Genomic DNA, 27,711 nt, shown 5'->3' on the forward strand with positions numbered 1-27,711 from the left:
CCCTCTCCAACCAGAAAATCAGTAGCTGGATAAGAACCTTAACTCTCCAGTTATTCTGCTGAGAGCCTGAGGAAAGGAGTGGTTCTGTTAGACAAAAGATTTCAAGAAAAGGACAAGGTCCAACCAGTAAGATATCCTGGCCAGAGGGAGGACTGGCTGATTCAGAACAGAGTCATGAAAGACACAGGGATATTCTGGAGCCGAAATGGCTAAGAGAAGGCTGACTGCCATGTACAGTGGGAACCCCAGTATTTCTGACTCACTGATAATTGGAAAAGGGGATTTTTAAAAAACTTTCCTTATACTCATGAGAGTCCTTAGACAGAAGCGGCACTTTGTCTTTAGGGCATTCTGTCCCTTTGTTTTCTGGTGAGACACAAATTTCATGAGCACTTTTCCTTCCACAGATGGAAGCAAGTCCCTGGTCCTTGTTACTGGGTTTGCTCTGAACTCTGTCAGTAACCAGACATCAGAGCTTCAGGCTGTGGCTTGTTTAATGATGTAAAAGTATCTTCAGGTTGGTGGCAGGGCGCACTGAAGCACATAATGTAATGTAGATAAAGGTTCTGTTTGCTTTGGCAGAGGAGGGGAGCAGGAAGGTGGAGACCAAGGTTGGGACCACGATGTTGAAATTGAGAAGACATGAGGGTGTGTGGTAGACATGGATACATGGCGGCAGTCCAGGGGCTAAGGAGAGGTGGGCCCCAGGACTTCCGGTTTGGAGCAATAACAGTGCATCCTGGGACAGTGACAGCTGATATTCATCAGCTTTCCTGGATGAATGGCTCCTTTCCCTCTCTGCAATTCCCCTGCGTTAGCCTCAAGCCTTGCAAATGTCTGAAAACAGAAGATGTCAGTGTGTTGAATCTTGGAGATAAGGAGGGGCCCGTACCTGGCTTTCATGAGCCATGCAACATGTGATAACTGTGTTAGTGGACCAGAGACGGCCAGGAAGACATCCGTTCAGAAAGAACAAGTAGCAACAATCCAGCTGGGAAGGCCTTATGGGACATGGAGTAGGAAGGAATCTTCCCTTGGGACTATCACCCCATGGGAGGCTTTATCTCTGCCATGCAGGGGGCAGTGTAGGATGCTGCTGGCGGACCAAAGAGAAATCAGGGTGAGTGAAAGCAAAAAGAATAAAGCATTACTTTCCTGCATCTGTATTTCTGGGGCTCCCCAGTAACCTTGATGAGACATGATCAATCACAACAGAGCAGCTAACTCTGAGAAGATTCATGACATGGAACCCCATGGCACACCAGGGTGGCCCAGCCATAGGGATCGATGGTTCCCTAGGAAACTGACCATCACAGGGCCACTTGCCAAGCAGGCAGCACACACCTTTCAGATGCCAACACAATGAGCCACAATTAGCTCAATTACTTCAGGACTTGAACACTCACAGAAGAAGGTGCTTGCTCCGAAGAGATCAGCAGAGCAAACACCTGGCCACATGGCAGCGCTGGGCCAGCTGGGGTCAGCAGAGTCTGCAGAGCAGCACCAGACACTCACCTCCTTTTGATGGTGAGCATGACGCCCAGGAGAATGATGATGAACATGAGGAGGCCAGCGATCACACCGGCCATCTTCACGGTGTTGTCTACCTGCTTCTCTGGCTCCACGGTGTTAGAATTCTGAGTGGAGGCACCTTCAAGGGGAAAGAAGAAGAAAGATGTGGAAAAGGCTCACACATACGACCAGAAAACAATTATAATGACAACAGGTTCCACTTACTGAGCGCTGACTATGTGCCAGGCACTGTGTTAAGAGCATGACACACATTGTCCCTTGTACTCTTTTTGAGGATCAATCCTTTGTGATATTGGATTATACCTCCCCCTTTTTGAGGTGCAGAGAAATGAAGTGAAAGTCCCAAGTTTGCACAACTGCTGTGACAGGGAATCCCTATCCTCTGGTGAGGTCAAGTGGAGCGTTTCATCCCTCACACTGATTTGTCCCTCAAATCAAACCATGGATCTATTTACAGTTTTATTCTTGGGTTCATGAAATCATCCCAAACCCAACTTTATTCTTTCTGGTAAATGGTGAAAACAAGAGCTTTCTGTTAAGGTAACATGATTAAAATCACTCAAATTTTAAAGGTAAAAGCATAAAGTTTTTGTTTTGCCTTCTATGAAACAAACGGTGTGTCAGAAATTTGGTGCATTAAAGCTAATTTCCTGGGGTTCAGAAAACACTTCTATGTGACTAACTCCATTTCTGGAATTTAATGCCAATGTTATGTGCTCTGCCAGGTACGAACTCTCTGATTCGGTTCCAGGTAGCCAAAAAATACCTCAGCCTGGCCTCTTCAGGCAATGTGCCGGGGATCAGAGGCCACTTCTCATTGTAGACACCTACAGGAACACTTCTGGAGAGTGGTCCACGGGTTACCAACACCCTGAGTGAATTCCTTCCTGCTGCCGTTCATATTCCCCAGCACCACATTTGTGTGCAGCAGGTTAAGTCCAAAGACTCCTCTGCCTGGCACATCCCTACTTCCCAGTTTCTGCCACTTCAGCACCAGCTCATCCTTCATCACCATCTGCGTCTCCTCTGGTTGCCTGTGCCCCTGGGAGAGTGCTTCTCTCTCTACTAAATCCTAACTCTCTGTAACACTTTGCACATACCTCAATATACTGATATTATTAGCTATTTGTTTCTCCATCTGTCTCCTCCAGTGCTCTGCCAGCACCTTGGGGGGGAGATTATGCCTCCTTTATCTTTGTTTCCTCATGGTAGTACCGAGCCTGGCTTGTACTAGGTGTTCTCTTAATGTTTGCCATTGTTCGACGTTTAGCTGAAGGGAAGACACTGCTGCCCACACACATTTGTTCTCATGGAACCAAACTGAATTTCTCCTTTTTCAGCCACGTGCTCACAGAACTCAGTTGAACTGAAGGAAAGCTAATGCCCATAAGCTACGATTCTGATTCCCCAAGCCCACTGATGTTTAAGAACAGCCCTTCAGCACAAGGATGCATCCCCTCTTCTTGTTTAAGAGTGTCAAGTGTTTCCCCCATCAGAGCACATTCCCCAAACTCTCTTGTAACTGGGACAAGTCTCCCCTGTGGGAACGGCAAGTCTTCAAGAACAGGGAGTGTGGCTCTCAGCTCTCTAATGTCAGTGTCTCACACAGGCTGCCCTCCTCCTGTCGGCTTACACGTGACTGAAGGATATAAAGATGTTTGTTTGCTTCATTCATCTGCTACTGAGCACCCATGTACTGTGTGCCAAACAATGCTGTCTATGGGATGAGAGATCCTTCTCTTGGATGGACTTATGGGTCAGAGATTTTATTCAGTTCCCTTAATCAGCTAAAGGCAAGACCAGCTCATCAAATCCCAGGGCTGCCTGAGCAAGCTCTGCCTATCTCTGCCTCAGTGAGTTCATGGGGGAGTTAGCCAACCACCTCTTTGGCAGGGCTGGTCTCATATTCCAGAATGGGGGCTAGTTCCAAGGAACCACACATAGCCCCCATTTCCTAGTTTGGAGTCATGCTTTCTGAGATAAGGCTAGTCCACTGTGTACCAAACATAAAGGAAGCTGAACACCTCAGATGACAATTTCTTCAATTGTGTCAGTCTTTTTGTTTGGATTTGAAGGAAGGAAGTTGGCTCAGGAGCATTCACTGGCATAGCTGAACTTTATTTAGCGCCTGCTGTGAGATCCTATTCTAGAGACTGGGGGTACAAAGGCAAAAGAGCCCTGGAGAGGATGTTATTACCCTAGGAACACTGTTACTGGCTTGGCTTAAAGAGATTCACACTTCATTCCTTCAGTAAATGATCACAAGCACAGGCATTCAGTGACACAGTGGTGAGTGAAACAGGCACAGTCCCTGCCCTCGAGGAGCCTACTGTGAGTGATGGGTGGGACTCAGGAGACGGAATTAATGAACTGAGAATCAATAATAGTAAGCTTGCAAATCTGTTAACAATGAGAAAAGAGAGGCACATGGCACTCGGGAAGCACACAATAGGGAAGTGAATCATTCCTGGGAAGACATGGGCAGAGAACACAAGAGGAGCAAGTGGGAGCTGTGGAAGGAACAGCACTGGCTGAGGCTGTGTGATGGGGCAAGGAGACTGGTGCACTTGAGAAATGAAAGAAATAGAGAATAACGTGGGCAAGAAAGCAAGGAGAGCATGATGAGAGGGAAGCTGAAGAGGCAGCAGGGGCCCATCCACACAGGGCATCAGAAGCTACAATGAAAGCTTTTGTTCTTTACCCCATGAAATGCAGGGAGCCATTTAAGTGTTGTTCATGCAGCAATAATATGGTCAGATTTACTTTTCCGACTGATCATTCCAGCTTCAGTGTGGAGCCAAAGTGACTTGGAGAGACAAATTTTGAAACCATTGTAGGCATCCATGTGGGAGATGATAGCTGTGTGGATTTAGGAGATGGTGATGGCAATAAAAGAGATAATTACTGAAATGCATATAAATAAAACCTGCTGCTGGGATGGATGCAGAGAGTGAGGGGCAAAGAACTGTGGAGGATGACCACAACTTTTTGGTTTTCATAACAAGGTGGGTGATGGTGCTGTTTATGAGCTCAAGAAACAATGGGCAAAGTATAGCTGTAGAGAGAGAATGGGTGTGTTTGGGGCAATCTGAGCTGGAGATCTACTCTAGAAAAGGAGGCAGTTAAAAGTGCAGGTCTGGAGCTCTGGAAAGAAGTCTGAGCTGGAGGTAAAAATGTGTGATTTATGCATACAGATAGATGGTATCTGCAGCTCGGGGTTGATGGAGACACCCAGGGAAAGAATAAAGAGTAAAAGGAGAAGGAGGCTTAGAGAGAGAGTAGAGAGTGTACAGCACTTAGTGAGTGGGTAGACAATGATATGCCTGCACAGGAGGCAGAGGAGGAGTGGCCAGACAGTTAATAAAACAACCCAGGAGTGTAGAGTGCCCTAGAGCCAAGGGAAGAGTGTTTCAAGAAGGAAGGAATAATCAGCTGTGTCAAACACTGCTCCTAGGATAGAATCAAGCTCCATCCAAAGGAAAGTGAAGGTGTTGGATATGTGTTAGAAACCCTTTCCCAACTAAGTTCCAAGACGTCCCTAGATTTAAGTGGTGACCATGAACCAACAATGGAACATACTTGAACCAGGGAATCTATCTGGAAAGGCCAGCCAGTGGTTTAGAGAGATTCAGTGAGCTCAGCCGACAGACATCAGGGCTGAAATCACAAACTCTATACAGGAAGTGATGAGGAGGAGTTATACTTGGCTGGCCCAACCAGACTCCAGGTACAGGGACAGGAACAAGCCCTGGGACATGGCCAACCCAATGTCCACTTTAGCACCCTTTCAAGGGCATTTGCTTGAATCACTGTGGAACTGTATCTCTGTTGAAAAAGTAAGCATGCCAACAGCACTTAAAGGTGGGTGGTACAGGTACAGAGGAAATGTCTCTGGGACTGAAGGCCAGAGAGCATTCCCATGTGGTTCCTTCATCTGAGAGGAAGAAAAGAGGGACAGAGACAGAGCATGGGCTAGCCCTGCACCTGGTGCAGAGTCAGACGAATCTACATGAGGCCTTACATATAAGTTCTCAACAGAGCAGATGAGACCCTATGATAAGACTTATGGGGAAGCACATAAGGGTTGGCTCATGGTGGGGTCTCCTAGCAATACAATGGGCTGTCTCAGGCAGGCACTGAGCTCATCATCAAACAGAAGCTCAATTACTACTACTTAAAAAAAATCAACTTAAGGGGCACCTGGGTGACTCAGTCGGTTAAGCATCTGACTCTTGATTTTGGCTCAGATCATAATCTCACACCTTTGTGAGATGAAGCCCCGCATCGGGCTTTAAGCAGACAGCATGGAGCTTGCTTGAGATTCTCTCTCTCCCCCTTTCTCTTTGCCCCTCCCCTGCACATACTCTCTTTCTAAATAAATAAATAAGTAAATAAATAAATAAAATGTTAGCTTAAATGTACTGATCTATTACTGGATGCCAAGTAATGTGCCCAACACTTTTCATACATGAAGTCATTGAAACTTCTAAAAACTCAGGAGGTACTAGTTTTGTTTCCCCTTTTATATAGATTAAGAAACTTCACAGAAGGGTTAAATGACTTGTCCAAGGCCATATAACTAGTGAGTTTCAGAGATGGGACTTTGTGTACAGGGCTCACCCCCTTATCACTATAATGAACCGTCCTTGACAGAGGTGTAGTTAAGGACATGCCAGGACTGGGTCCACAAAGAAGTTTGGCCATTTGACTCACTGGCCAGAAATCCAGAGGAATTTTTCAGAGGAAGAACTGGAAGCAACATGGGAGGTGTGTTACTTTTGCTCTAAGCCACCCTTTCCATGAGAGTCAAACTTCATATTGTATCAGTCTCCCAGTCCCTTAAAAAGCCCTCTTTCTGGCCTTGGGTACTTTCTATCCACTAAGCAGGAATAAGCCTGGTAACTGAGAGAAGGGGGAGGGACTTGGATGTGTCTTCTTCATCTCTGCCATCCACTGGGAGCCAGCCTGAGAATAGTCCATGTAAATCAGAACCGGCAGCTATGCACCAGGTGGTAAATTTATCCAACTGGAGTAGCTTCAAGCCTCTACCTAAGTCCCTTGTGTGATGTAATCATCAAAAACAATCTTATGAACTCAGCCCACACTGACAGGAAACTACTGTCTCTACATGAGGTTGCATGCCCAACTTTATACCTTAGCCAACCGGGCCCTCTGAGCTCTGAACACTCCCAAAGGCCAAACCTGTCCTCTCAAAGATGTTGCTGCTGCCCTCTGTCCTCTGTCCATGAAATCACTGATGTCTTAGAATCCAGATTCCTCCCAGCTCCAGCTCAGAGTTCACATCTGGCTTTCAGTGTACTACCTACTCACTGCTGCATATGGAAACCTGGTGCCCAAGGAATAGCTCTTGGTCTCTTAAAGCCTTCCCCTCTCCCTCAGTATTTCCTCCATACATAGAGTCCAGTCACCATGCTCCATCTCCCTACCATCTCCTCCCATGCTGTCAAATAACCATCCCAGTTTATTCCCCAAGGATACCTGATATCCACCAAGGGCAATTAGCTTTGCTTAACACTGTACTAGTCAGGTCACTCTGCTGAGGCTTATCCAGTTGTTGACTTTACCCTTGGAGAGGGGGCTCCAGGGTAAAGACAGGTCAAGAGGCTTGCCATTCAAGGTGTGATCCAAAGACCAGAAGCATCAGTATCACTTGGGAGCTTATTACAAATGCAGAATCTCAGGCCCCCATTCCAGATGTAATCAATCAGCATCTGTATTTTAACAAGGTATGTAGGTTATTCAAGTGCATACTAAAATCAGAGATCATTGACTTTGGAGGAATGGCAGTCAGAATAGGACTTCATGGCCTAGAGAGTGGAAGATTCACATGAGACTTAGTTCTTGCTTTCAAAAAGTTGAAAAGCCACTGTGGATGATGGAATAGATTGATCCCTTTAATTTTATTTTTTTTTCAACATTTATTTATTTTTGGGACAGAGAGAGACAGAGCATGAACAGGGGAGGGGCAGAGAGAGGGGGAGACACAGAATCGGAAACAGGCTCCAGGCTCTGAGCCATCAGCCCAGAGCCCGATGCGGGGCTTGAACTCACGGACCGCGAGATCGTGACCTGGCTGAAGTCGGACGCTTAACCGACTGCGCCACCCAGGCGCCCCTATCCCTTTAATTTTAAAAATTGGAGCTAATATCACTGGGTAGAGTGATGGGGGTAAATTAGGGGCCAACACAAAGAAAGGTTTTTATGTGGAATCACTATCCAGCTGAGGCTAAAGCCTGTGATACAGTACTATAATGTAGAGAGGAGCATAAAAGCAGTCATAGTTCCCCAGTCCTATTCCAGAGTTGGCCCTCCTTTGTATCTGCCTACTTTGTCTCTATGTGTTCTCACCTCCTGGGCTTCTGGAATGCTTAACCAAGCCTTCAACACTTCACTGTCATAGGACAGTGACCTTTTTTCTTTGCTTATTGACCCTGCTTCCCACCTCAAGTCGGCATCCTTTGATTCCAGCGATACCCATGTCCTGGGTGAGAGACATTCTCCCTGCCATCTTTAGAGACATGAAACTCCCATGGGGTCAACCCCCAAGTCACCCACAAAAGCAGGAGAATGTGTCACCAACAATGAAAGACACTATCTGGAAACTTGGTATTCTCCCATCATGTAGAGGGCCTCTACAACCTCTTATAAACCCTTCTGGGATTGAGATTCTATGGTTTTATGAGATCAGTCAAAAGCAATGGGTTTCAGATCAGAAATACATGAATTTGCATCCAGATTCCATCCTGACTGGTTGTGTGACCTTGACCAAACCTGTTAACCACCATGTGATTTGATATCCTCATTTGTAAAATACGGAGTAAATGCCAAGTTCACAGGGATTTTCAAAGAATCAAATGTAAGAACAGAGGTAAAAAAAGTTTGACAAACTCTGAGGAACTGCTCACGCATGGGGCAAAATGATGGCATGGCCTTGGAACTAGTTCCAGGGTTGGTAGGTGGGCGTTTCTATGTCTATAAACTGTGGGTGCACTATGGGTACTGGGGTGACGCTTCCTTGCAACCTGCTGCCTGAGTTCATCTAATCCTTAGGATGAAGGGAGGCAGAGACCCCCAGAGTGATTCACTTAACTCTCCTCCTATAGGCAAGGCCTGTATCAGGCTTACATCTGGATGACTTAATGGCAGCAATAACAAAATGTGGCAACAAGGGATTAACGATTCATTCTCAAAGTGCTCTCACTGGCTACAGGCCCAATTCTATAGCTTTATTTCAGAGAACTTCCCTGTAAAGATATGGAGCAAAAATAGAAGTCTCAGATAAAGAACGTCTAATTGCAATTGACAAAACCAAGTAAATCCCAGTGGATGCATAACCCATGCTGGTGATCATTGCTGATGGTAAAGAAAGGAAGTTGGCTCTCGGGAACACAATTCCTAATGCTGCAGTCTTTAAAATACACAGTCGCCTCCTAGCTATCTAAGGGCATATTATCCCCAAATCTTACTGTGCTGGCAGTTCACCCCTGTCTACTTAATGACTTCTCTTGTTGGAGAGTTTTTCTGTCTTTACTCTGGCTTTGCACGCATCTGGCACCCAGGAGAGAAAACCTTTCAAACTCTGACTCTGAGCTGCTACCTCAATGCCAGTGAAGGTTTTAAGGATTGCAGACATCTCTGATTATGGGGGGTTTGCCAAGAGGAGGCAACAGGGAAAAGGTGAGAAAGCTGGGCAACTTTCTGGCTCTTCTAAAGTCAGGTATGTACCATATCCCTTCTTGATTTTGCTGGAAGCAAATTCTCAGAATGGTAGGCTATTTTTAAGATGGAATTTAAGTCCAAGATAGGAAAAAAGTTGGTAGGAAAGCATCTGGATACTTCATTAGATTCAAGCCTCCAGACTTTACAAATTGCATCCCAAGGCATTGAGAGCATTTGTAATTGTGATCATGAACTACTTTGGCAGTCTTTGAGGATTGAAATTGTAGCAAACAGGAGGGGTGCGAGAAGCCTGGGGAGAAACAAATGCTGTTGTTGACTTTTTTTTTTAATGGGAAAATGTGGATTCCAGATATTTCACAAGAGTAAAGTGTGATGTTGATACAGGAAAAAAAAACACACAGACTGGATGATTAAATCACATTTTTTCCCTTACCATTTACTACAGGAAGGAAGAATCACTAGAAATCAGCACAGGCTCTGCATCCACCAGTATCCAACCAGGAAAAGGGAAACGACTCCAAACATTTAAAATGGAACATATTTGGGGCGCCTGGGTGGCGCAGTCGGTTAAGCGTCCGACTTCAACCAGGTCACGATCTCACGGTCCGTGAGTTCGAGCCCCGCGTCGGGCTCTGGGCTGATGGCTCAGAGCCTGGAGCCTGTTTCCGATTCTGTGTCTCCCTCTCTCTCTGCCCCTCGCCCGTTCATGCTCTGTCTCTCTCTGTCCCAAAAATAAATAAACGTTGAAAAAAAAAATTAAAAAAAAAATAAATAAAATGGAACATATTTACTAGAGAATTGACACACGGGGATCAGGAGAAGATGGTGAGGCAACCGAGACAATAGCAACACCAGGAGTCATTACCCAACCTAGACCGGAGACAAAGGAGGTGGTGGTATCATCAGAGCCCAGAGGTCGGGGTCACCCAAAAGAAGTTAGGATTCTGGAAGATCGCCAGAAGTGGAGTCATGGAGGGGACATGGTCACCGCCAAAGAAGGCGCCTGAAGCCAAGAGGGAAAGGCTTCTCCTTCCTCTTCCTGTGTAATTAATGTCTCCTTACTGGCCAAACCCAGATACCAGTTGACATGCGGCCCAGGAAACACAGTCTGCAGGGGTCACCTGTACATCCCAGGCAGCAAAGGAAGAACAAAGGAGGGATGTGAGGCCAAACAGGCCAAGGGCCACCAAGGGCTTCCTATGAACAAGTGATGATATTCATCGCCACTTTGGAGAGGTGTCTGGGTTTATAATCCAGGAGGAATGCCCAGGACTGTGTGTTAATTTCAGCAAAGTCAAGGCCAAGTTAGAGAAATTGTGGCTGGCTTTCGGGACAGCTAGGTGTTAAACTAGGTTGCTGAGCAGGTACTGCTTACTGGTATTTTGATCTAGAATCTTATCTTGATCAGCCAGATTAAGGCGCCTTTGTATATATGCCTGTCCCTGCTGAGTTTGCCACCTGCTGTATCACGCAGCTCCATTTTATACCTGCTTTTCTTGAAATTATCTCCCCTCATGCCCTCTTGCCAACATATCATATTCTAATATGGAAGGGATTGATGAACATGTCATGTGAATCTTGTTATATGGGTCAAATTATACAGACTTTGCTCAAATGATATTTAAACTTGACCTTTTTAACTTAAGTTCACTCATCCTTTTCACTTTCCTTGTATATCAACCACCATCTCTAAGCCCTTAACACACTGAGTTCAGTTTTATTATTAATCTCTGGGCTTTCCCTATAATTCCTTTCTTGATATTTAGCCACCACAGCATCCCATATAATTATACAGGGAGACAAGCCTAGATCAAGTTTAAGTAACTGTTGTCTACTTTATTCCTAATATTCTTTCTCTGGTCTCAAGATGATAATTTTTAAAAATTTCTGACTACCTTCCCCACACCTGGGAACAGTGCCTCCCTCACTAGGTCTGGTTGATAATGGAGCACTTGAAAAGGATTGTTCCATCATTCTTCTAAGTGACATCACCTAGGATGTTTCTCAAGTAATAAATAAATTGCTTCAATTCATCATATGACAGTAATTGCTTTTAGCCAAGATTTAACTCTGAGTCAATGTCAAGGAGCTGGAAAACACTACAGAGACACGGCTTTTTCAAAGACAGCTTTAGCCTTGTTGGGGAAAACCATTTAATAAGTACTGAGTTAAGTGTAAAGAAGATACAGATTTCTAATATCCCAGCCTCCCTCAATATCACCCAGCTGGTTCTAAGAGGTTGGAATTGACTTCATCACAGCCTATACAACTAAAACTGCTAAATATTGCTGACAGAGGTTGCCCTCTTTTGCAGCTTTAAATGGAGGTTAGCACCTCGTGAGATGGGAATAGCTTTAATTGATTGTTTGAAAGCACTCCGGCCACTCAAATAAATTGTTCCTCAAATGCTGATTCTGCTTGGTCCTATGCATCTCCTGAATCTGTTTCTGGGTGGACCTTGCTTTACACAGCAAATGCTCTGTGTAGGTCAAATTCTAATTCAGTCGTGTTACATACAGTAGAAAAGCTGGCTATGTAAAACCCTTATGGTTAATGTGTTCTGGGTGAAGGAGAATTGGTCTTCTGAATTTTTTTTTATGTGTTCAGAATTCTGCCATTATAGACTTATTTAAGAGGAGTCATGCCTGATTGATGCCAGACATTGTCATTATTGACACATCCCTTGTAAGGTATCCACGTTCCAGGGCTTCACCACTGGTGAGCTGAGAATCCCTTCATACTTCCCTATACCCTCAACTGTTCCTTCATGTGCCCAGAAGCCCACAGTGTGAGTGCCAAGACCCTAGCCCATGACCAGAGAAGGGCCACAAGCAATGGCTAGAGCTGGGTGCACTCTGTAGACTGCTACAGTTAAGGTTAAAGACCAAGATGTGGCTGAGGTAGGCATCAAATCTAAAGGAGGCATCAGGAGCCAGCCTGTGTGGAGTTTAGGGCTCTGCCTATACCTACCCACAGTGAGAGGTCAGCCTATGCCTAGAGTTCTGACAGGACTTTGGCCAGCAGTGATACTTAGCCCATGGAATGGGACTGGATGGAGCCAAGTGACCTCCAAATGGACTAAACCCATTACCCTAATCTCATTAGCACCAACTCAACTCTTGGCCACAGAGAAAAAGTCCTGGACACTGCCTGATGAGTGGTGTTAGGATTATAATGCTGACAGTGAGGACAGCAAGGTGCTGGGCATGTGAGGTAATTAAGAGATAAGAGACAGTCCTGCTGTCTAGGAGCTCATTACCTGGCAGGAGAGAGAAGTCTCCAAGCTGAAAATCAAAGCTATTACAGGTGTATACAGCAAAGGGCATGCATGACTGCTTAGCCAAAGCTAGATTACAAAGTTGGTTTTCACATGTCATCAGTGGTATGGGACATGTCATGGGCATCCCTGAGACCATCCAGTGGCCTCCTCTCTCCCTTCCCCACCCTGGTTCCCTACGGTCCAGACGAGGCTCGCCCTGCCAACAAGGAAGAAGATGCTGAGCCAGCTCAGTGCCAGCAGGACTGGCTCCCTGCTTGCAGAAATCTGTGCACTGAGCCTGAGCCTGAGCCTGAGCCTGGGGGGCTCAAAGCTGCTTAGCTGTGGCAGAGAGGAGCACCCAAAGTTTGCACTGGGGATTAAGGGTTTAGTCTGAAGCACAGATGTAAGAGAGGAGAACACACACTCATTGGTGTGCCCTGTGGCCAAGTAGATGGTCCTGTTAGACTTTCCAGGCAGCCAGTGTGAGACAGTGCATGGTCACCCTGAATAGATCGTAGTTCTTCCTGTGGAGTTCAGGGAAGTCTGGGGCAGCTGTGGAACAAGGGAAGCCTTCTCCAGAGCAGTCACTGTAGCGGTGGGCGCAAAAGCCCACTGGGATGGTATACAGGCCAAACAAGGTCAGGACACAGAGAATAGGTTACCACGGCCTGAATGGTGAGGCAGAGGTCAAGGCCAGGGTGTGACCAGCAGCAAATGCTAGGACTATTCAAAAGCAGGAGGAAGAACCAAAAAGGAGAGGGTCAGAGCCACAGAGCAGAGGCTGGCTGTGAGCCAAACACAGAATACAGCCAACATGGAGGCCCCACAGGTTGGCCAAATAAATTCTCTGGGATGGCAACTCTTGGCCTTGGTCTCATGGAGGTCTGTCCACTGTAAGGGAACAGCCTTGAGGGTGGACTCCTGCCCGTTGCCCAGTGCTCTGGATTCCTGCGTTTCCAAGTGTATTAGTTCTATAGGGCTGTCATGAGAAGTTACCACAATCTGAGTGGCTTAAAGCAACAGAAATGTATTCTCTCACAGTTCTAGAGGGAAGAAGTCCAAAATCAAGATGACCAGGCTGCCCCTGAGACTGGGTAGAATCCTCCCTTGCCTCCTCTGAACTGCAGGTTTGCTAGGCAATTTCCTCGGGAGCCCACTCCACCTCCGTCACCACAGCATCCTCCATGTGGGTCTGTCTTCACATGATGTTTCCTTCTTGTAAGGACATCAGTCTCATTGAATTAGAGCCTGCCCTCATGACCCATCTTAACTAAGTACATTTGTGAATACCCTCTTTCTGAATAAGATCACTTTCACAGGAACTGAGGTTAGGCCTTCCACATATCTTTTGGGGGAAGACATTGAATCCACAACACCAAGCTAAGCTCGGGCATGTTCTAAGCAGTCTGGGAATGGGCTGGGAATAGGAGGGAGGTCTTAGCATTTAGCTGAGTAAAATGCAATCACTAATAGGGGTTAGGGCCAATTAGATATGGGAAGAGGATAGGACACCCCTGCTTGGTCATGGGCTGAGCAGCGCAGGAGGCTTCAGGAAGGCCACTATGTCTGGCTTTATTTGTCTGAACAGCACAGCAGGGTGTGCTGGGTCAAGATGTCCCCAAGGCTCTTACTCAGAAACAGAATTCAGTTCTTTCCAACCGACTCTGGCCAAGCTGATCTCTCACGGGATGACCACATTACCTGACCCAAAGGGGGAGGAAGGGGGAGGAAACGCTAAGATCTGCCCAGCCTGGGTAGCTTTGCCCGGATCTTGCCTCTGGAACATGCTGCCTACAGCAAGCCTTAGAGCCTGGAAAGGAGGGGAGGCGTGGAAGGGAACAAGAAATCTATAGGAAGGATTAGTGGAAGCACGAGCGGGATCAGAGGGAACGACCGGTAAACACGCAGCACAGAATTCAGATTAGTGCAACGAAACTGAGCAAGGGTAATAAAACCAGCAGTGGGAACAGCATCGATTGTTGAGATTCCAGGCAAATCCACCATGAACATGTTTTCTTTCTTCTAGCCTTTGCCCCTTGGCTCTTGGAAGCAGAAACACTGAATCACCGTGTTCTGTACTAAAAGCTGATCTACCCTCCTCCCCAAAGGATGGATGGAAAGCAGCTCTGTGTTAGAGGCTAGGAGTGAGGTCCAGAGCATTTGCAGCCATGGCTGTTGCTTCCAGGGGCATGCTCAGAGGACTGAGATGTCTGTCCTGAGGTGCCTATGCATTCTGCCTCTAAGCCTGACCTCTCCTGGGTCAGCACCAGGTGAGCCCAAGACAGCCTATGCAGGGCTGAACCAGTAGATTTAGGGGACCTCTATCCAGAAACTCCAGAGAATCATCCTCTAGGAAGCTTGGCAGATGGGGCTGCACAGAGTTCAAATACTGGATAGAAAACGAGTGCTCAGTGACTCACAGTGAGCCTAACCAAATGGCAGACGGTGAGTCAGGTGAGGTGAGGCAGAGGGTGGGGTGGGGAGAGCACCCAATGCTTGGCACATGATCTATTACTGTCAATCATCCACTCAACCCATAAGTCTGCTCATGCATGGGGTCGTGTAAATGACCACTGTATGTGTCTGGGCACAGGCTAAGAGGTGACAGAAACCACACAGCTCCAAGAAAGTATGCTTGGGGTGTGAATGTGGCCATGTTGATGAGGCCCCCTCACTCGGGGCTGACTCAGGGGATCCTCTGTATACACTGGCCTGGCCAGTTGCGCATCGCCGCTCAGTGTAGCCCGAGACAGTGGGGGTCAGGGAAGGTTTTGTATAGACTTGATCGTAACGGGTGAGTAAGGTAGACAACAGAGGGAGAGCATCACCGCGAAGGGAGGGGCTGTGAGAAGGCAGGCCCTGCTGATGTAATCAGTATGAATATGGCACAGGATGCCAAAGAGGGAAGGAAGTTGAATAGTGAGGGTCTTTGATTCAGGCTAACTCTCCCAAAGCACAGGGGAGCCTGGTGGCATTTCAATCAGGAGCAGATTCTTATTGCTGGACCATCATTCAGGCTTCAGTGGAGCATACACTAAAAGGGCACCATTGTGACGACAGGAAGGTCAGCCTGGAAGCTGTGACACTAATCTGAGCAGGACTTAATGAGTCTTGGGAATGAGAAGCAGCAGCGAGAAAAGGAGGCATTCTGGAGGCTGTACTGGTCCCATGTGGTGACTAGCTGGTACCTAAGCTGGGAAGAAAGAGCAAGGACGGCCCTTGGATTCTGAATCTGAATTTAATGGCAGTTTGCACAGAAGCGTGGAGACAGGTTTCACTTTGGTCTGAGGAGAATGTCCTGAGAGAGAAAAAGATGTAGTGAAGGCCTCAGTCAGATATGCTCCTTGCTTAGAGGCTTGTTTGAAGGCAGCAGAAACATTCACCTGCTATAGGAGAACACCCCACTGGAGAAGCAACATGTGAGAAAATGCCTTCCTCTCCTGTGTTAAGGTTACTGGTTCAGCAGGGAGATTGGTAACAGAAGCTGGCAGCCAGAGTGGTGGGCCCGTAGCCATAGGTCCATCAGGCTTGTGAGCACCTACTGGAAGACTGCTGACAAAGATCGCATCCTGGATCGAGTACTGGGCTCCTGCCGTGCTCTGCTGTGTGTCAGTCTAGCCATGCCAGTAGCCAGATGGAAGAGCTGTGGCTGTCCGGATCCTGAATGTCACCCATCTCCCTGACCTCCAGTTTGGTCCCTGCTCCTCATCTGCAGACACAGCCCTGGCCTGAGCTTTGGGACCACCAAAGGCTTTGGTCAAGGGGGACCAGAGGACACCCAGGTCAAAGGCTCAGGGACCTCAGCATTGTGTCATCTCAGCTCTCTAACTCTTTCACAGCAGCTGGGGTCATGATGCTACTGTATCCAGCCTCCCACCTTATATTCCAACTCCCTAATGAGCCCTTATTTGTAAATTCTGCTTGTCACTTTAGGCTGAGGCTCTCATGGGCTCTCACCTTTCACCCCCACCCTCCATGTTTCTCAGGAACCACAGATCTGGTCCAGCCACCTGCCTGAATCTCACCATTGGTGAGTTTGGCTGCTTCCTCCTGTTTGGACCTCAATTTCCTCATCTGTAAAATGGGTTTATGATAATAATAAAAGCAACAGCACAAGTTTAAGCACTCAAAATGTATTATCTCATTTATTCCTCTTAACAATAGTTATTATTAGTATCCCCATTTTGCCTATAAGGAAATGGGACAATTGTAACCTCTCTGCAGCTCAAAGTCCCAGGGCTAGTCATTATGTGGTTTTGAAGCACAGTCCTGAGCCCCTTTGCTATGGTATTTCCTGGTTCTTGGCCCATAATCGGTATCCACTAATGTTGACCATGGGCACACAGCATGGTGGGTAAGAGTACGGACTCTCCAGAGAAATCTAAGTTCAGTTCCTGGCTTTATCATTTCTGAGCTGTGTGATTTTCAATCATCAGAGCCTCAGCTTCCTCATCTGTAAATGAGGATGCTAACAGCACCCTATGGGGTAGAGTTGGTGGAAAGCTTAACTGCATTAATGATGTGAAGCCCTCTGCACATGCCACAGGATGAAGGAAGTCTGTAACACACCTGGCTTGTTTCACTGTTCTTTTCCTCATCTTGCTAGACATCCCTGAAGCCCCTGCCCATCCCCCGCCCCCCCAGGAGCTGCTGCCTCTCTCCAGCCAGCCTGGCAGGCTGTCTCAGCTGTGGGTCCACCAAGCACGGTCTGTCACTGTGGGTGCTTGGGTTTCAGCCTTTTCCAGAGCACTACATCTGGTCCTAATGCTTCCAGCTCCTGTTCTCATACCATCCCTCAATCCTTGCCAGGGGGCATAGCATCCCTGCGGGGGTCCCTGAGGCCCCAGGGTGTCCCAGTCTGCCTAAGCCACCAGGCACCGAGCGGAGCCCTCAGGAGGCTGCTGCGCTGCCTCCCCACCTGCTCTGGACCCACACACTTTTGTCCCAAAGGCTCAAAGTCTACCTAGTCCAGAATTTATAAGCTGGCCCTGGGAAAGTGGCTTTAGAGGCAGTTGCAAAGCAATCTCAGAGAAGTGTTTTATGGCCTGAATCCTGTTACTGCGGCAAGGCTCTGATTTTAAAAACTGCCAGGTAAACAACAATAGAGGGTTTCAACATGACGTGAACGGGAAAGAAAGGAACAATAGAGGGGAGGTGTATCTGACACCCCCTTAAGCAGGAGCCATGCTAGAAACGCATCCATTTTCTCTGATGACCGTCGCCACGAGTCCCAGGGGTGGGACTCTTCCACATCATTTCATGGATGAGGACCTGGGATCAGCAAGGCTGAATGATTTGCCCAAGTTCCCCCAGTTTTAAGGAACAGAATCTCCATATGAGGGCTTGTCTCAAAGCCCTTCTCCTTGTGACAGACTGACAGTGGGCACTGGGAAGAGCCAAGGTAGTGAATTGGAGTCTGACAGGGGTTCGGCTCAGGCAGACAGTTAGTGCATCACTCCAGCCTCCAAATGGACCCAGCGGTTCAGACTGGAGGCGTGGCTCAGTTACTGCAGGGGCAGAGAAGGGGCATTCTTTCCCTCATGGTGGACCTGTGACACCCCAAGTCCTTCAGGTGAAATGTGAGCTAGTCATCTGTCCATTGCAGCCTCAAGTCAACAACAGAAAGACATCCAACACTGGCCACAAGAGATTTTACCGTATTTTTTCAAGGCCAGCATCCCTGTTCTCTACCCTCAAACCCACTTGTGACAACCAAATGCATTTCCAGACATTGTCAAATGTGTGTGTGTGTGTGTGTGTGTGTGTGTGTGTGTGTGTGTGTGTGTGAAATCTGAATCAAGTAATTGAACATTTCCTGAGCCACTACTCTGTGAATATACACTTCTGTTCACTGACTAGGCACAAAGATGATCAAGACATTTTTTTTACCTCTAGATCTGCACTGTCCAGAATGGTAGCCACTAAGCCACATGTGGTTACCAAGCATCTGAAATGTGGCTAGTGTGGCTGAGGAACTGAGTTTTTAAATTTATTTTATTACTTGTTTTAACTAATTTAAATTTTAAAACTATACTAGTTTAAAATATGTTTACTTGTTAAACACGATGTTTATCTTTTTAGGGTTATATTTCATTTTAACTGTTTGAAATCTAGCATCTGAATTGGGAAGTGCTCTAAGTGTAAAATGTATGCCAGATTTCAAAGACTTAGGGCAAAAAGAATATAAAATACCTTTCACTAGTAATTTTAAAATAATAACTGCATGTTAAAATGATGTTTTATATGCATTGGGTTAAATAATACCTAGTAAAATTAATTTCATCTGTTATTTTTTTCTTTTTTAATGTGACTCTAAAAAAATGTAAAATTATAGGGGTGCCTCGGTTCAGGTCATGATCCCATGGTTTGTGAGTTCGAGCCCCATATCAGGCTCTCTGCTGTCAGCACAGAACCTACTTTGGATCCTCTGTCCCCGCCACCAACCCCCCCCCCAACTGCCTCTCCCCTGCTCTTGCACGGGCTCTCTCTCTCTCTCTCTCTCTCTCTCTCTCTCTCAAAAATAAACACTTCTGTAAAAATGTAAAGTTACAGACATGGTTCAAGTTCTATGTTTATTGAACAGTGCAGCTCTGAAGGATTTCAAGAGGGGGAGCTACTGTCCCTCAGGGGACCTGGGGGACTGTCTGGAGATATGTTTGGTTGTCATAATTGAGGGACGAAGTGCTACTGGCATCTAGTGGGTAGAAGCCGGAGGTGCCGCTGACCATCCTAACACGCACATGGCAGCCCCCCACCACAGAGAATTACCCACCCCAGTGTCCCTAGTGCCGAGGGTGACAAGCCCTGTCCCTGAACATAGATTCTCTGAAGGCGAGGTCAGGGAGTCAGAGACCTGAAGAGCTAGTCAGAGTTAGCTGAGCAAGGAAGCTAAGGCTGCTATCATACTTCGCTCTCCCCATTAACTATGGCCGGGTGCACTGCTATCCCCACTTGTCCGGAAAAGAAGGGAGCCCAGAGAAAAGAAACCGCTTGCCCACCATCGCCAGGCCAGAACTGGGGCAGAGCCGAGAGCTGAACACAGCCTCGACTCCAAATGCCAGCCTGTCCCTGACACACAACGTGGCTCCATAGTTCTCCAAGCTGCTGCTGATCTGAAATGAGGCAGCCTGCGCGCACGGTCTAAACTCCTCGTCATTCACATCCGACAGTTATTATTTACACGAGCCCTTATTGCTACCAGGGGAAGAGCATTAACAAAAACACCCTTTGAAAGGGACATTCTGCTCAAAGAGAAACACTCGCAGGCACCTCACCCATCAAATGAGGCCGAGAAACCAATGGAACACGATGAAATAAACCTGTCAGAGGAGGAACATTCAGACACCTCAGAGGCAAGAGGTAAGAACAAATGTGCCTGATACAGAATTGGCTCTGTTTAAAGAAAACATTATCAGGCTGCTCGACTTGAATAGATCCCAGAGAACAATGGCCCAGTGGAAATGGAGCTCCCTCACCTGCTCTGGAGAAGCACGGTTTCTCAGTAAAGTGGGTGTGGGCACAGGGGTGGAGTCACTGGCCCCTTACTCTGACCACACAGCCCTGGGGGTGAGGGTGAGGGTGAGGCTGGTGGGCCTATGATGGGGGGATAGTAGGAGACTGACATTTCCTGAAGGCCTACTATGTGCTGCTGTGGAGCAGGGCACTCTCCAGGGTCCCCTAATCATCATCGGTAAAATGACTGTGAAGTGTGACAATTAGATTTGCCGGTGAAAAAAGCCTATGCAACTTGCTTAAAGTCACACAGGTAATGAGTGGCTAGGAGGACACTCCTGGGGCGTGGGCAGTGATACGCTGAGCTATGGAGGTGGCTATGGAGGAAAGCTGGGCCGGGCTGTAGCGAATGCTACATGGAGGGTCTGCCCAGATCTCCTCTCCAGGGCGGGTGCACCTCATCTCTATCTGCCAAGCGTGCTGGCTGCTAAAGGCTCACAGATACCTCCTTCTCGGCAGAAGTGCCGTAAGGCGGAGGTGAGCTGCCTCTCCAGGAGGCTGTGCACTCACACGGGAGCCCGTGGCCAATGGCTGGCCCCTGACTTCAAGGTGGGGGCAGCTCCCACACTCCAGAGGCCCCTGTGGGCTCAGGCTGACACAGGCCTCCACATCCTCCCTTAGTTTCTTCCCTGCCCTACCCTGTCTTCCTCACTTTCTTCTGAGAATACTCCTCCATGGATGATTTGCACAAGAATCCCTATCTCAGGCTCTGTGTCTAGAGAACCCAGAGACATTCATTAGCAGTGCTATTTCTTTTTTTTTTTAATATTTATTTATCTTGAGAGAGAGAGAGAGAGAGAGTGTGTGTGTGTGGAGAGAGAGAGAGAGGGAGGGAGGGAGGGAAGGAGGGAGAACATGAGTGGGGGAGGGGCAGAGAGAGAGAGAGGGAGAGAGAGAATCCTAAGCAGGCTCTGCATTGTCAGCACAAAGCCTGACATGGGGCTTGAACTGAGGAACCATGAGATCATGACCTAAGCCAAAATCAGGAGTTGGATGCTTAACCAACTGAGCCACCCAGGTGCCCCAGCAGTGATATTTCTGAATTTGGGAAAGGGGGTGGACAGTAGAGGATTGTGAGGTACTGGATGGCCAGACTCCTGTCATGACTGCCTGCCGCACCCCCTTTCTCCCTATGACAAACTAGCCAGTCAGGGACCAGTAGAGAGGAGGCCATTGTCTGAGCAACAACTCTGAGAGAGGTGACAGTAAAAGATTTGAAATCGCCAACGACTGTAATGACAAGAATGAGCACCTGAGGTAGAATCTGTAGGTCAGCAGCATCCCTTGTCTATCAGGCCCTGAAATGGGCATTAGCCTCTGACACAGATGGGCTCTGCAGCCCAGTCTCTGAAGAGCAATGGATGTTTATGCGACATGAGATCAAACTGCAGTGTATTCGATGGAAGGGGCTGGTATTTACTTCAAACATATGCCTACTCTGGACTGGGCACTCCCATACCAGCCCTTCTTACACTCGCCATCTTGTATGGTTTTGGAGTACACCTCCAGAAGACACTGCCTGTGCAGAGACTGCGAGAAAATGGCGCCCCCTAAGAGGTAACCATGATTACTCTACTCCTGCTTCACACATAGGAGAAGTAGAGATCATCACACTGAAAGGGGTTGTCCCAGGGGTGCCTGGGTGGCTCAGTCAGTTAAGCATCCAACTTTGGCTCAGGTCATGATCTCACGGTTTGTAGATTTGAGCCCTGCATCGGGTTCTACGCTGACAGCTCAGAGCTTGGAGCCTGGAGCCTGGAGCCTGGGGCCTGGGGCCCACTTCAGATTCTGTGTCTCCCTCTCTCTCTGCCCCTCCCCGACTTGTGTGTGTGCATGCGTGCTTGCTTGCTCTCTCTCTCTCTCAAAAATAAATAAATAAACGTTAAAAAAAATAAAGGGCCTGTCTGGCACAAATGGTAGGCCTGGGATCACAGCCTGATCTATTTACTTCCTAAGCACAGACGTAGTAGGTCAACTTCTTCCCTAACCTCAGACCACAGCTAAGTTGTCACTTCCTGGGGACACACTCCCTTTGCTCCAGGTATATGTGTTTGTCTATTTTGAACACCACATACCTCTCGTTTGTGGCACTACTCATGGTTACAGTTGTACACTGATTTGTGTGGCTCTTTCCCTTCCCAGAAAGTCACAGGAACATGTCTTTTTTGCCTCATCGTTGTATGCCTCAATGCCTGCAACAGCGCCTGGCACACAGCAGGTACTTAGTAGTAAGCATTAGAATGGATGAGTGGATAGATGCATGAATGAAAGGAGGGATGAAGAGATGGGTGGATGGGTGAATGGGTGGGTGGCTGGAAGAATAGGTGGGCAGATGGATGCGTGGGGTGGAGGGACTGCCAGTTCCTCTCTGGGGCACCTGGCCTGGAGGATGCCCTGAGCATGGGCCACTCTCAATCCCTTCCCACCCGCCCAGGGCTCTGATGGTCACCTGTGGTGAGGAGGCAGAGTGGAGTCCCCGGGGTCACCTGGGCGCTGCCCATTGGTGCTGACCACAAGGAAGCCAGTCCCCAGGCAGCATGCAGAAGAGAAGGAGAGAAAGAAACACACATGAAAACGTGTGGCACGGTGAACAAAACCATAGTTCTTGTGGCTCTGAAGAGCTCACACTAAACAGCAAAAGAACATCGTGATCTAACACAACAAGGCCTGAAAAAGATTTTTAAAAATGAAACGAGAATAAGATTCAGCATTTATCAAGGCCCCACGACACGCCAGGTACCTCACACACAATGTTTCTGAGACTGAGAGCATCCCAGAAAGGTCAGTATTGTTACAAATGAACGCATCATCTTTCCACTTGGTGTCTTCTCTCCCAGTCCCTGCTTTCTTAGTAAATGGTGGCCCCACCCACGTAGCGCCTTGGTCTAGCAATCTGGGAGTCATCCTTTACCCCTCCTTTTTACTGACCTCCCACTTCTAATTACTCAGCATGCCTTAGTCATTATATTCCAGGAAGGTTCTGGAAGCCTCTTCCTCCTCCTTCTCTCCAATTTCATTTCCTCTTGGTTGAGGCCACCCTCATATTTCACTGGGGATTACCTAAGCAGCCTCCTGTTGGTCTTCCTGTCTCCGGTCTTGCCCCCTATCAATCCACTCTCCACCCTTCAGCTGAAGGGCATGAGAAAGGTAAATGTCAAATCCCCTCCACCACCTCGCAGACCCTCAATGACAGATCCTTGCCTGTTGGTCCACACTCTCTGCCCAAAGGGCAATGAAATCTTCTCTGTTATCAACAGCCCCCTATCTTCTTATCTGTAGGCCTTACCCAGCCTCATCACCTCGTGTGGAATGCACTCCCTTCCTGCCCCTTTACCTGGCTGGCAACTGTTCATCCTTCAGGAAATCAGTTTGGAATTCCTTTATTGGGAGTCTTGAGCATCTCACCATGAATGGAGAAGATGGCCCACTCTGTTTTCTCATCACACCCTAGTCTTCCCTTTATACAGTGATAACCTTCCCGTGTTATTAATGGCTGACTTCTCCTTGATTCTGTAAATTCCTTGAAGGTAGTCACAGCGTTCCATTTACTAGGCAATCTCATACCCGGCATGTAGTAAGTACTCTGTGAATATTTGTTGGATAAATGGGCGAGTGAATACATGAACCAGAGAACTACTGTAAATTGCTCAAGATCACACAACTAGCAACTGGCAGATGCAGTATTCCAACCCTGGTTTGCATGACTAATGCTCCTGCCCTCTGAAACCAACCATTTGTCTCTATAAAGAAAATGATACAAAAGGCAGTAAGGTGTCTTATGCTTGGTAAAAGGCTGCATGTTCCTCTACTGATTCATCAACAAAACTGTATAAAGCCCTTATGCAAATGGAGAGAGAGGTAGGGTGTTCCAGACCAACTGGTAAATAGGAAATACATAATTTCAAAAATTCCAAGCTTGATCGAGGTCATGAAATACTATAAAATGTAACTACCACTTAGTTGTCATCATAATATTCCTCCCTTTAAGGTATGAAGAACTGTGCCATTTTCAAAGCACATACTAAGTCAGAGGTCAGTAAACTATGGCTCATGGGTCAAATCCAGCTTCCCACAGTTCCCTGTGTGGCCATGCGCTAGGAATGGTTTTTATATTTTTAAATGGTTGGGGGACAAAGAAACAAAAAGAAGAGTAATACTTTATGGTGTACAAAAATTATACAAAATCCACATTTCAATGTCCAGAAATAAAGTTTTATTGGAACATAGTCACACTCTCATTTTATATTTATTTTGCTGCTTTCTGTGCTGCAATGACAAAGCTACATAGGTGTGACAGACACCACAGGCCTTGCAAAACTGAAAATACCTACTATCTGGCCCTTTACAGAAAGTCTGCCAACCTCTAGTCTAAGTGGCTATTTTTATTAATTTTCCCCCACCTTTGAGGTAGGCAGGATATGGCTTGCATGCATGTCAGAAAAAGAAACAGAAAGCTTGAGAAGACATGACTCAAATGTTCTCACTTGTCCCATTTCAGTGGCTTCTACCTGTTCTCCCATGCTCCCACCTTGTCTGTGCTCTGAAACCCCATCTCTGACCCATCTTCTAAGCTATAACTAGGGTGGCCTTCGGACAAAGGCAGTTTGCTTAAGCACCTCCAAGGGCTCCCACAGTCTCAGGACTATGTCTATATAAATATATATATATGTGTATATATATATATATACACATATACATATATACATATACACATATACATATATATGTATATATATACACATATATACATATATATGTGTGTGTATATATATGATATATATATGTATCATATATATATCAATCATATATATATGTATCATATATATATATCAATCATATATATATGGTATATATATGATAGATATATATATTATATATATCTATCATATATATATATCACATATATATATATATCACATATATTATGGGGCTATGCTAAGTCCTTGGTGTCCTGGCCTTGCTTGCCACTTCAGCCTCCACCTCTGTTCACTCCTGCCCTCTGGTCACACTGGCATCTGTCTGTTTGCTTTGACCCATTCAAGTTCAGTGGCATGCTTTCTTGCCTCCAATGATCTGCACATGCTACTTCCTCAACTCAGAAGACCTCCCTGCCTTACTCTCCAGCCTTGTTCAATATGATAACTGTCACTCTTTTAAAACTTGTCTCAGTAACCACGTACCTGAGAATGCACACCCTAAAGTGATTTATGTTTCCCTTCTCTGCTCCCACAGTATCCTGGATTTACCTTCATCACAGCCCTTATCATGCTATATTGATATAATTTATCTTTCTGTTGTTCCACTAGCTACCTGTTGAGTGCTTATTATAAGCTTGGCATTGCACTAAGCACTTTTTTTTTTTATATATGAAATTTATTGTCAAATTGGTTTCCATACAACACCCAGTGCTCATCCCAAAAGGTGCCCTCCTCAATACCCATCACCCACCCTCTCCTCCCTCCCACCCCCCTCAACCCTCAGTTTCCTCTCAGTTCTCAACAGTCTCTTATGCTTTGGCTCTCTCCCACTCTAACCTCTTTTTTTTTCCTTCCCCTCCCCCATGGGTTCCTGTCAAGTTTCTCAGGATCCACATAAGAGTGAAACCATATGGTATCTGTCTTTCTCTGTATGGCTTATTTCACTTAGCATCACACTCTCCAGTTCCATCCACGTTGCTACAAAAGGCCATATTTCATTTTTTCTCATTGCCACGTAGTATTCCATAGTGTATATAAACCACAATTTCTTTATCCATTCATCAGTTGATGGACATTTAGGCTCTTTCCATAATTTGGCTATTGTTGAGAGTGCTGCTATGAACACTGGGGTACAAGTGCCCCTATGCATCAGTACTCCTGTGTCCCTTGGATAAATTCCTAGCAGTGCTATTGCTGGGTCATAGGGTAGGTCTATTTTTAATTTTCTGAGGAACCTCCACACTGCTTTCCAGAGCGGCTGCACCAATTTGCATTCCCACCAACAGTGCAAGAGGGTTCCCGTTTCTCCACATCCTCTCCAGCATCTATAGTCTCCTGATTTGTTCATTTTGGCCACTCTGACTGGCGTGAGGTGATACCTGAGTGTGGTTTTGATTTGTATTTCCCTGATAAGGAGCGACGCTGAACATCTTTTCATGTGCCTGTTGGCCATCTGGATGTCTTCTTTAGAGAAGTGTCTATTCATGTTTTCTGCCCATTTCTTCACTGGGTTATTTGCTTTTTGGGTGTGGAGTTTGGTGAGCTCTTTATAGATTTTGGATACTAGCCCTTTGTCCGATATGTCATTTGCAAATATCTTTTCCCATTCCGTTGGTTGCCTTTTAGTTTTGTTGGTTGTTTCCTTTGCTGTGCAGAAGCTTTTTATCTTCATAAGGTCCCAGTAATTCACTTTTGCTTTTAATTCCCTTGCCTTTGGGGATGTGTCGAGTAAGAGATTGCTACGGCTGAGGTCAGAGAGGTCTTTTCCTGCTTTCTCCTCTAAGGTTTTGATGGTTTCCTGTCTCACATTCAGGTCCTTGATCCATTTTGAGTTTATTTTTGTGAATGGTGTGAGAAAGTGGTCTAGTTTCAACCTTCTGCATGTTGCTGTCCAGTTCTCCCAGCACCATTTGTTAAAGAGACTGTCTTTTTTCCATTGGATGTTCTTTCCTGCTTTGTCAAAGATGAGTTGGCCATACGTTTGTGGGTCTAGTTCTGGGGTTTCTATTCTATTCCATTGGTCTATGTGTCTGTTTTTGTGCCAATACCATGCTGTCTTGATGATGACAGCTTTGTAGTAGAGGCTAAAGTCTGGGATTGTGATGCCTCCTGCTTTGGTCTTCTTCTTCAAAATTACTTTGGCTATTCGGGGCCTTTTGTGGTTCCATACGAATTTTAGGATTGCTTGTTCTAGTTTCGAGAAGAATGCTGGTGCGATTTTGATTGGGATTGCATTGAATGTGTAGATAGCTTTGGGTAGTATTGACATTTTGACAATATTTATTCTTCCAATCCATGAGCAGGGAATGTCTTTCCATTTCTTTAAATCTTCTTCAATTACCTTCATAAGCTTTCTATAGTTTTCAGCATACAGATCCTTTACATCTTTGGTTAGATTTATTCCTAGGTATTTTATGCTTCTTGGTGCAATTGTGAATGGGATCAGTTTCTTTACTTGTCTTTCTGTTGCTTCATTGTTAGTGTATAAGAATGCAACTGATTTCTGTACATTGATTTTGTATCCTGCAACTTTGCTGAATTCATGTATCAGTTCTAGCAGACTTTTGGTGGAGTCTATCGGATTTTCCATGTATAATATCATGTCATCTGCAAAAAGCGAAAGCTTGACTTCATCTTTGCCAATTTTGACGCCTTTGATTTCCTTTTGTTGTCTGATTGCTGATGCTAGAACTTCCAGCACTATGTTAAACAACAGCGGTGAGAGTGGGCATCCCTGTCGTGTTCCTGATCTCAGGGAAAAAGCTCTCAGTTTTTCCCCGTTGAGGATGATGTTAGCTGTGGGCTTTTCATAAATGGCTTTTATGATCTTTAAGTATGTTCCTTCTATCCCGACTTTCTCAAGGGTTTTTATTAAGAAAGGGTGCTGGATTTTGTCAAAGGCCTTTTCTGCATCGATTGACAGGATCATATGGTTTTTCTCTTTTTTTTTGTTAATGTGATGTATCATGTTGATTGATTTGCGAATGTTGAACCAGCCCTGCATCCCAG

General features: G+C 46.4%; 1 protein-coding gene across 16 annotated transcripts in view; it reads right to left on the minus strand.

The window, feature by feature from the left end:
- The window catches only part of PTPRT (protein tyrosine phosphatase receptor type T), a 1,080,869-nt gene that overhangs the window by 174,966 nt on the left and 878,192 nt on the right, over positions 1-27,711 (minus strand). For 10 of the 16 annotated variants that reach the window (XM_086702235.1, XM_086702234.1, XM_086702228.1 and 7 more), the window contains exons 14-15: positions 22,455-22,511; positions 1,516-1,651 (exon numbers count right to left, since the gene is read on the minus strand). In XM_086702235.1, coding sequence (XP_086558361.1) covers positions 1,516-1,651; positions 22,455-22,511 — 193 coding nt within the window. The remainder of the gene's footprint in view (positions 1-1,515; positions 1,652-22,454; positions 22,512-27,711) is intronic. The other 6 variants (XM_086702238.1, XM_086702233.1, XM_086702237.1 and 3 more) reach the window with 1 other exon arrangement.

Source organism: Puma concolor, chromosome A3, assembly GCF_028749965.1.
Source record: "Puma concolor isolate L17-30 chromosome A3, mPumCon1.1.hap2, whole genome shotgun sequence".
NCBI classification, from domain to species: Eukaryota; Metazoa; Chordata; class Mammalia; order Carnivora; family Felidae; genus Puma; species Puma concolor.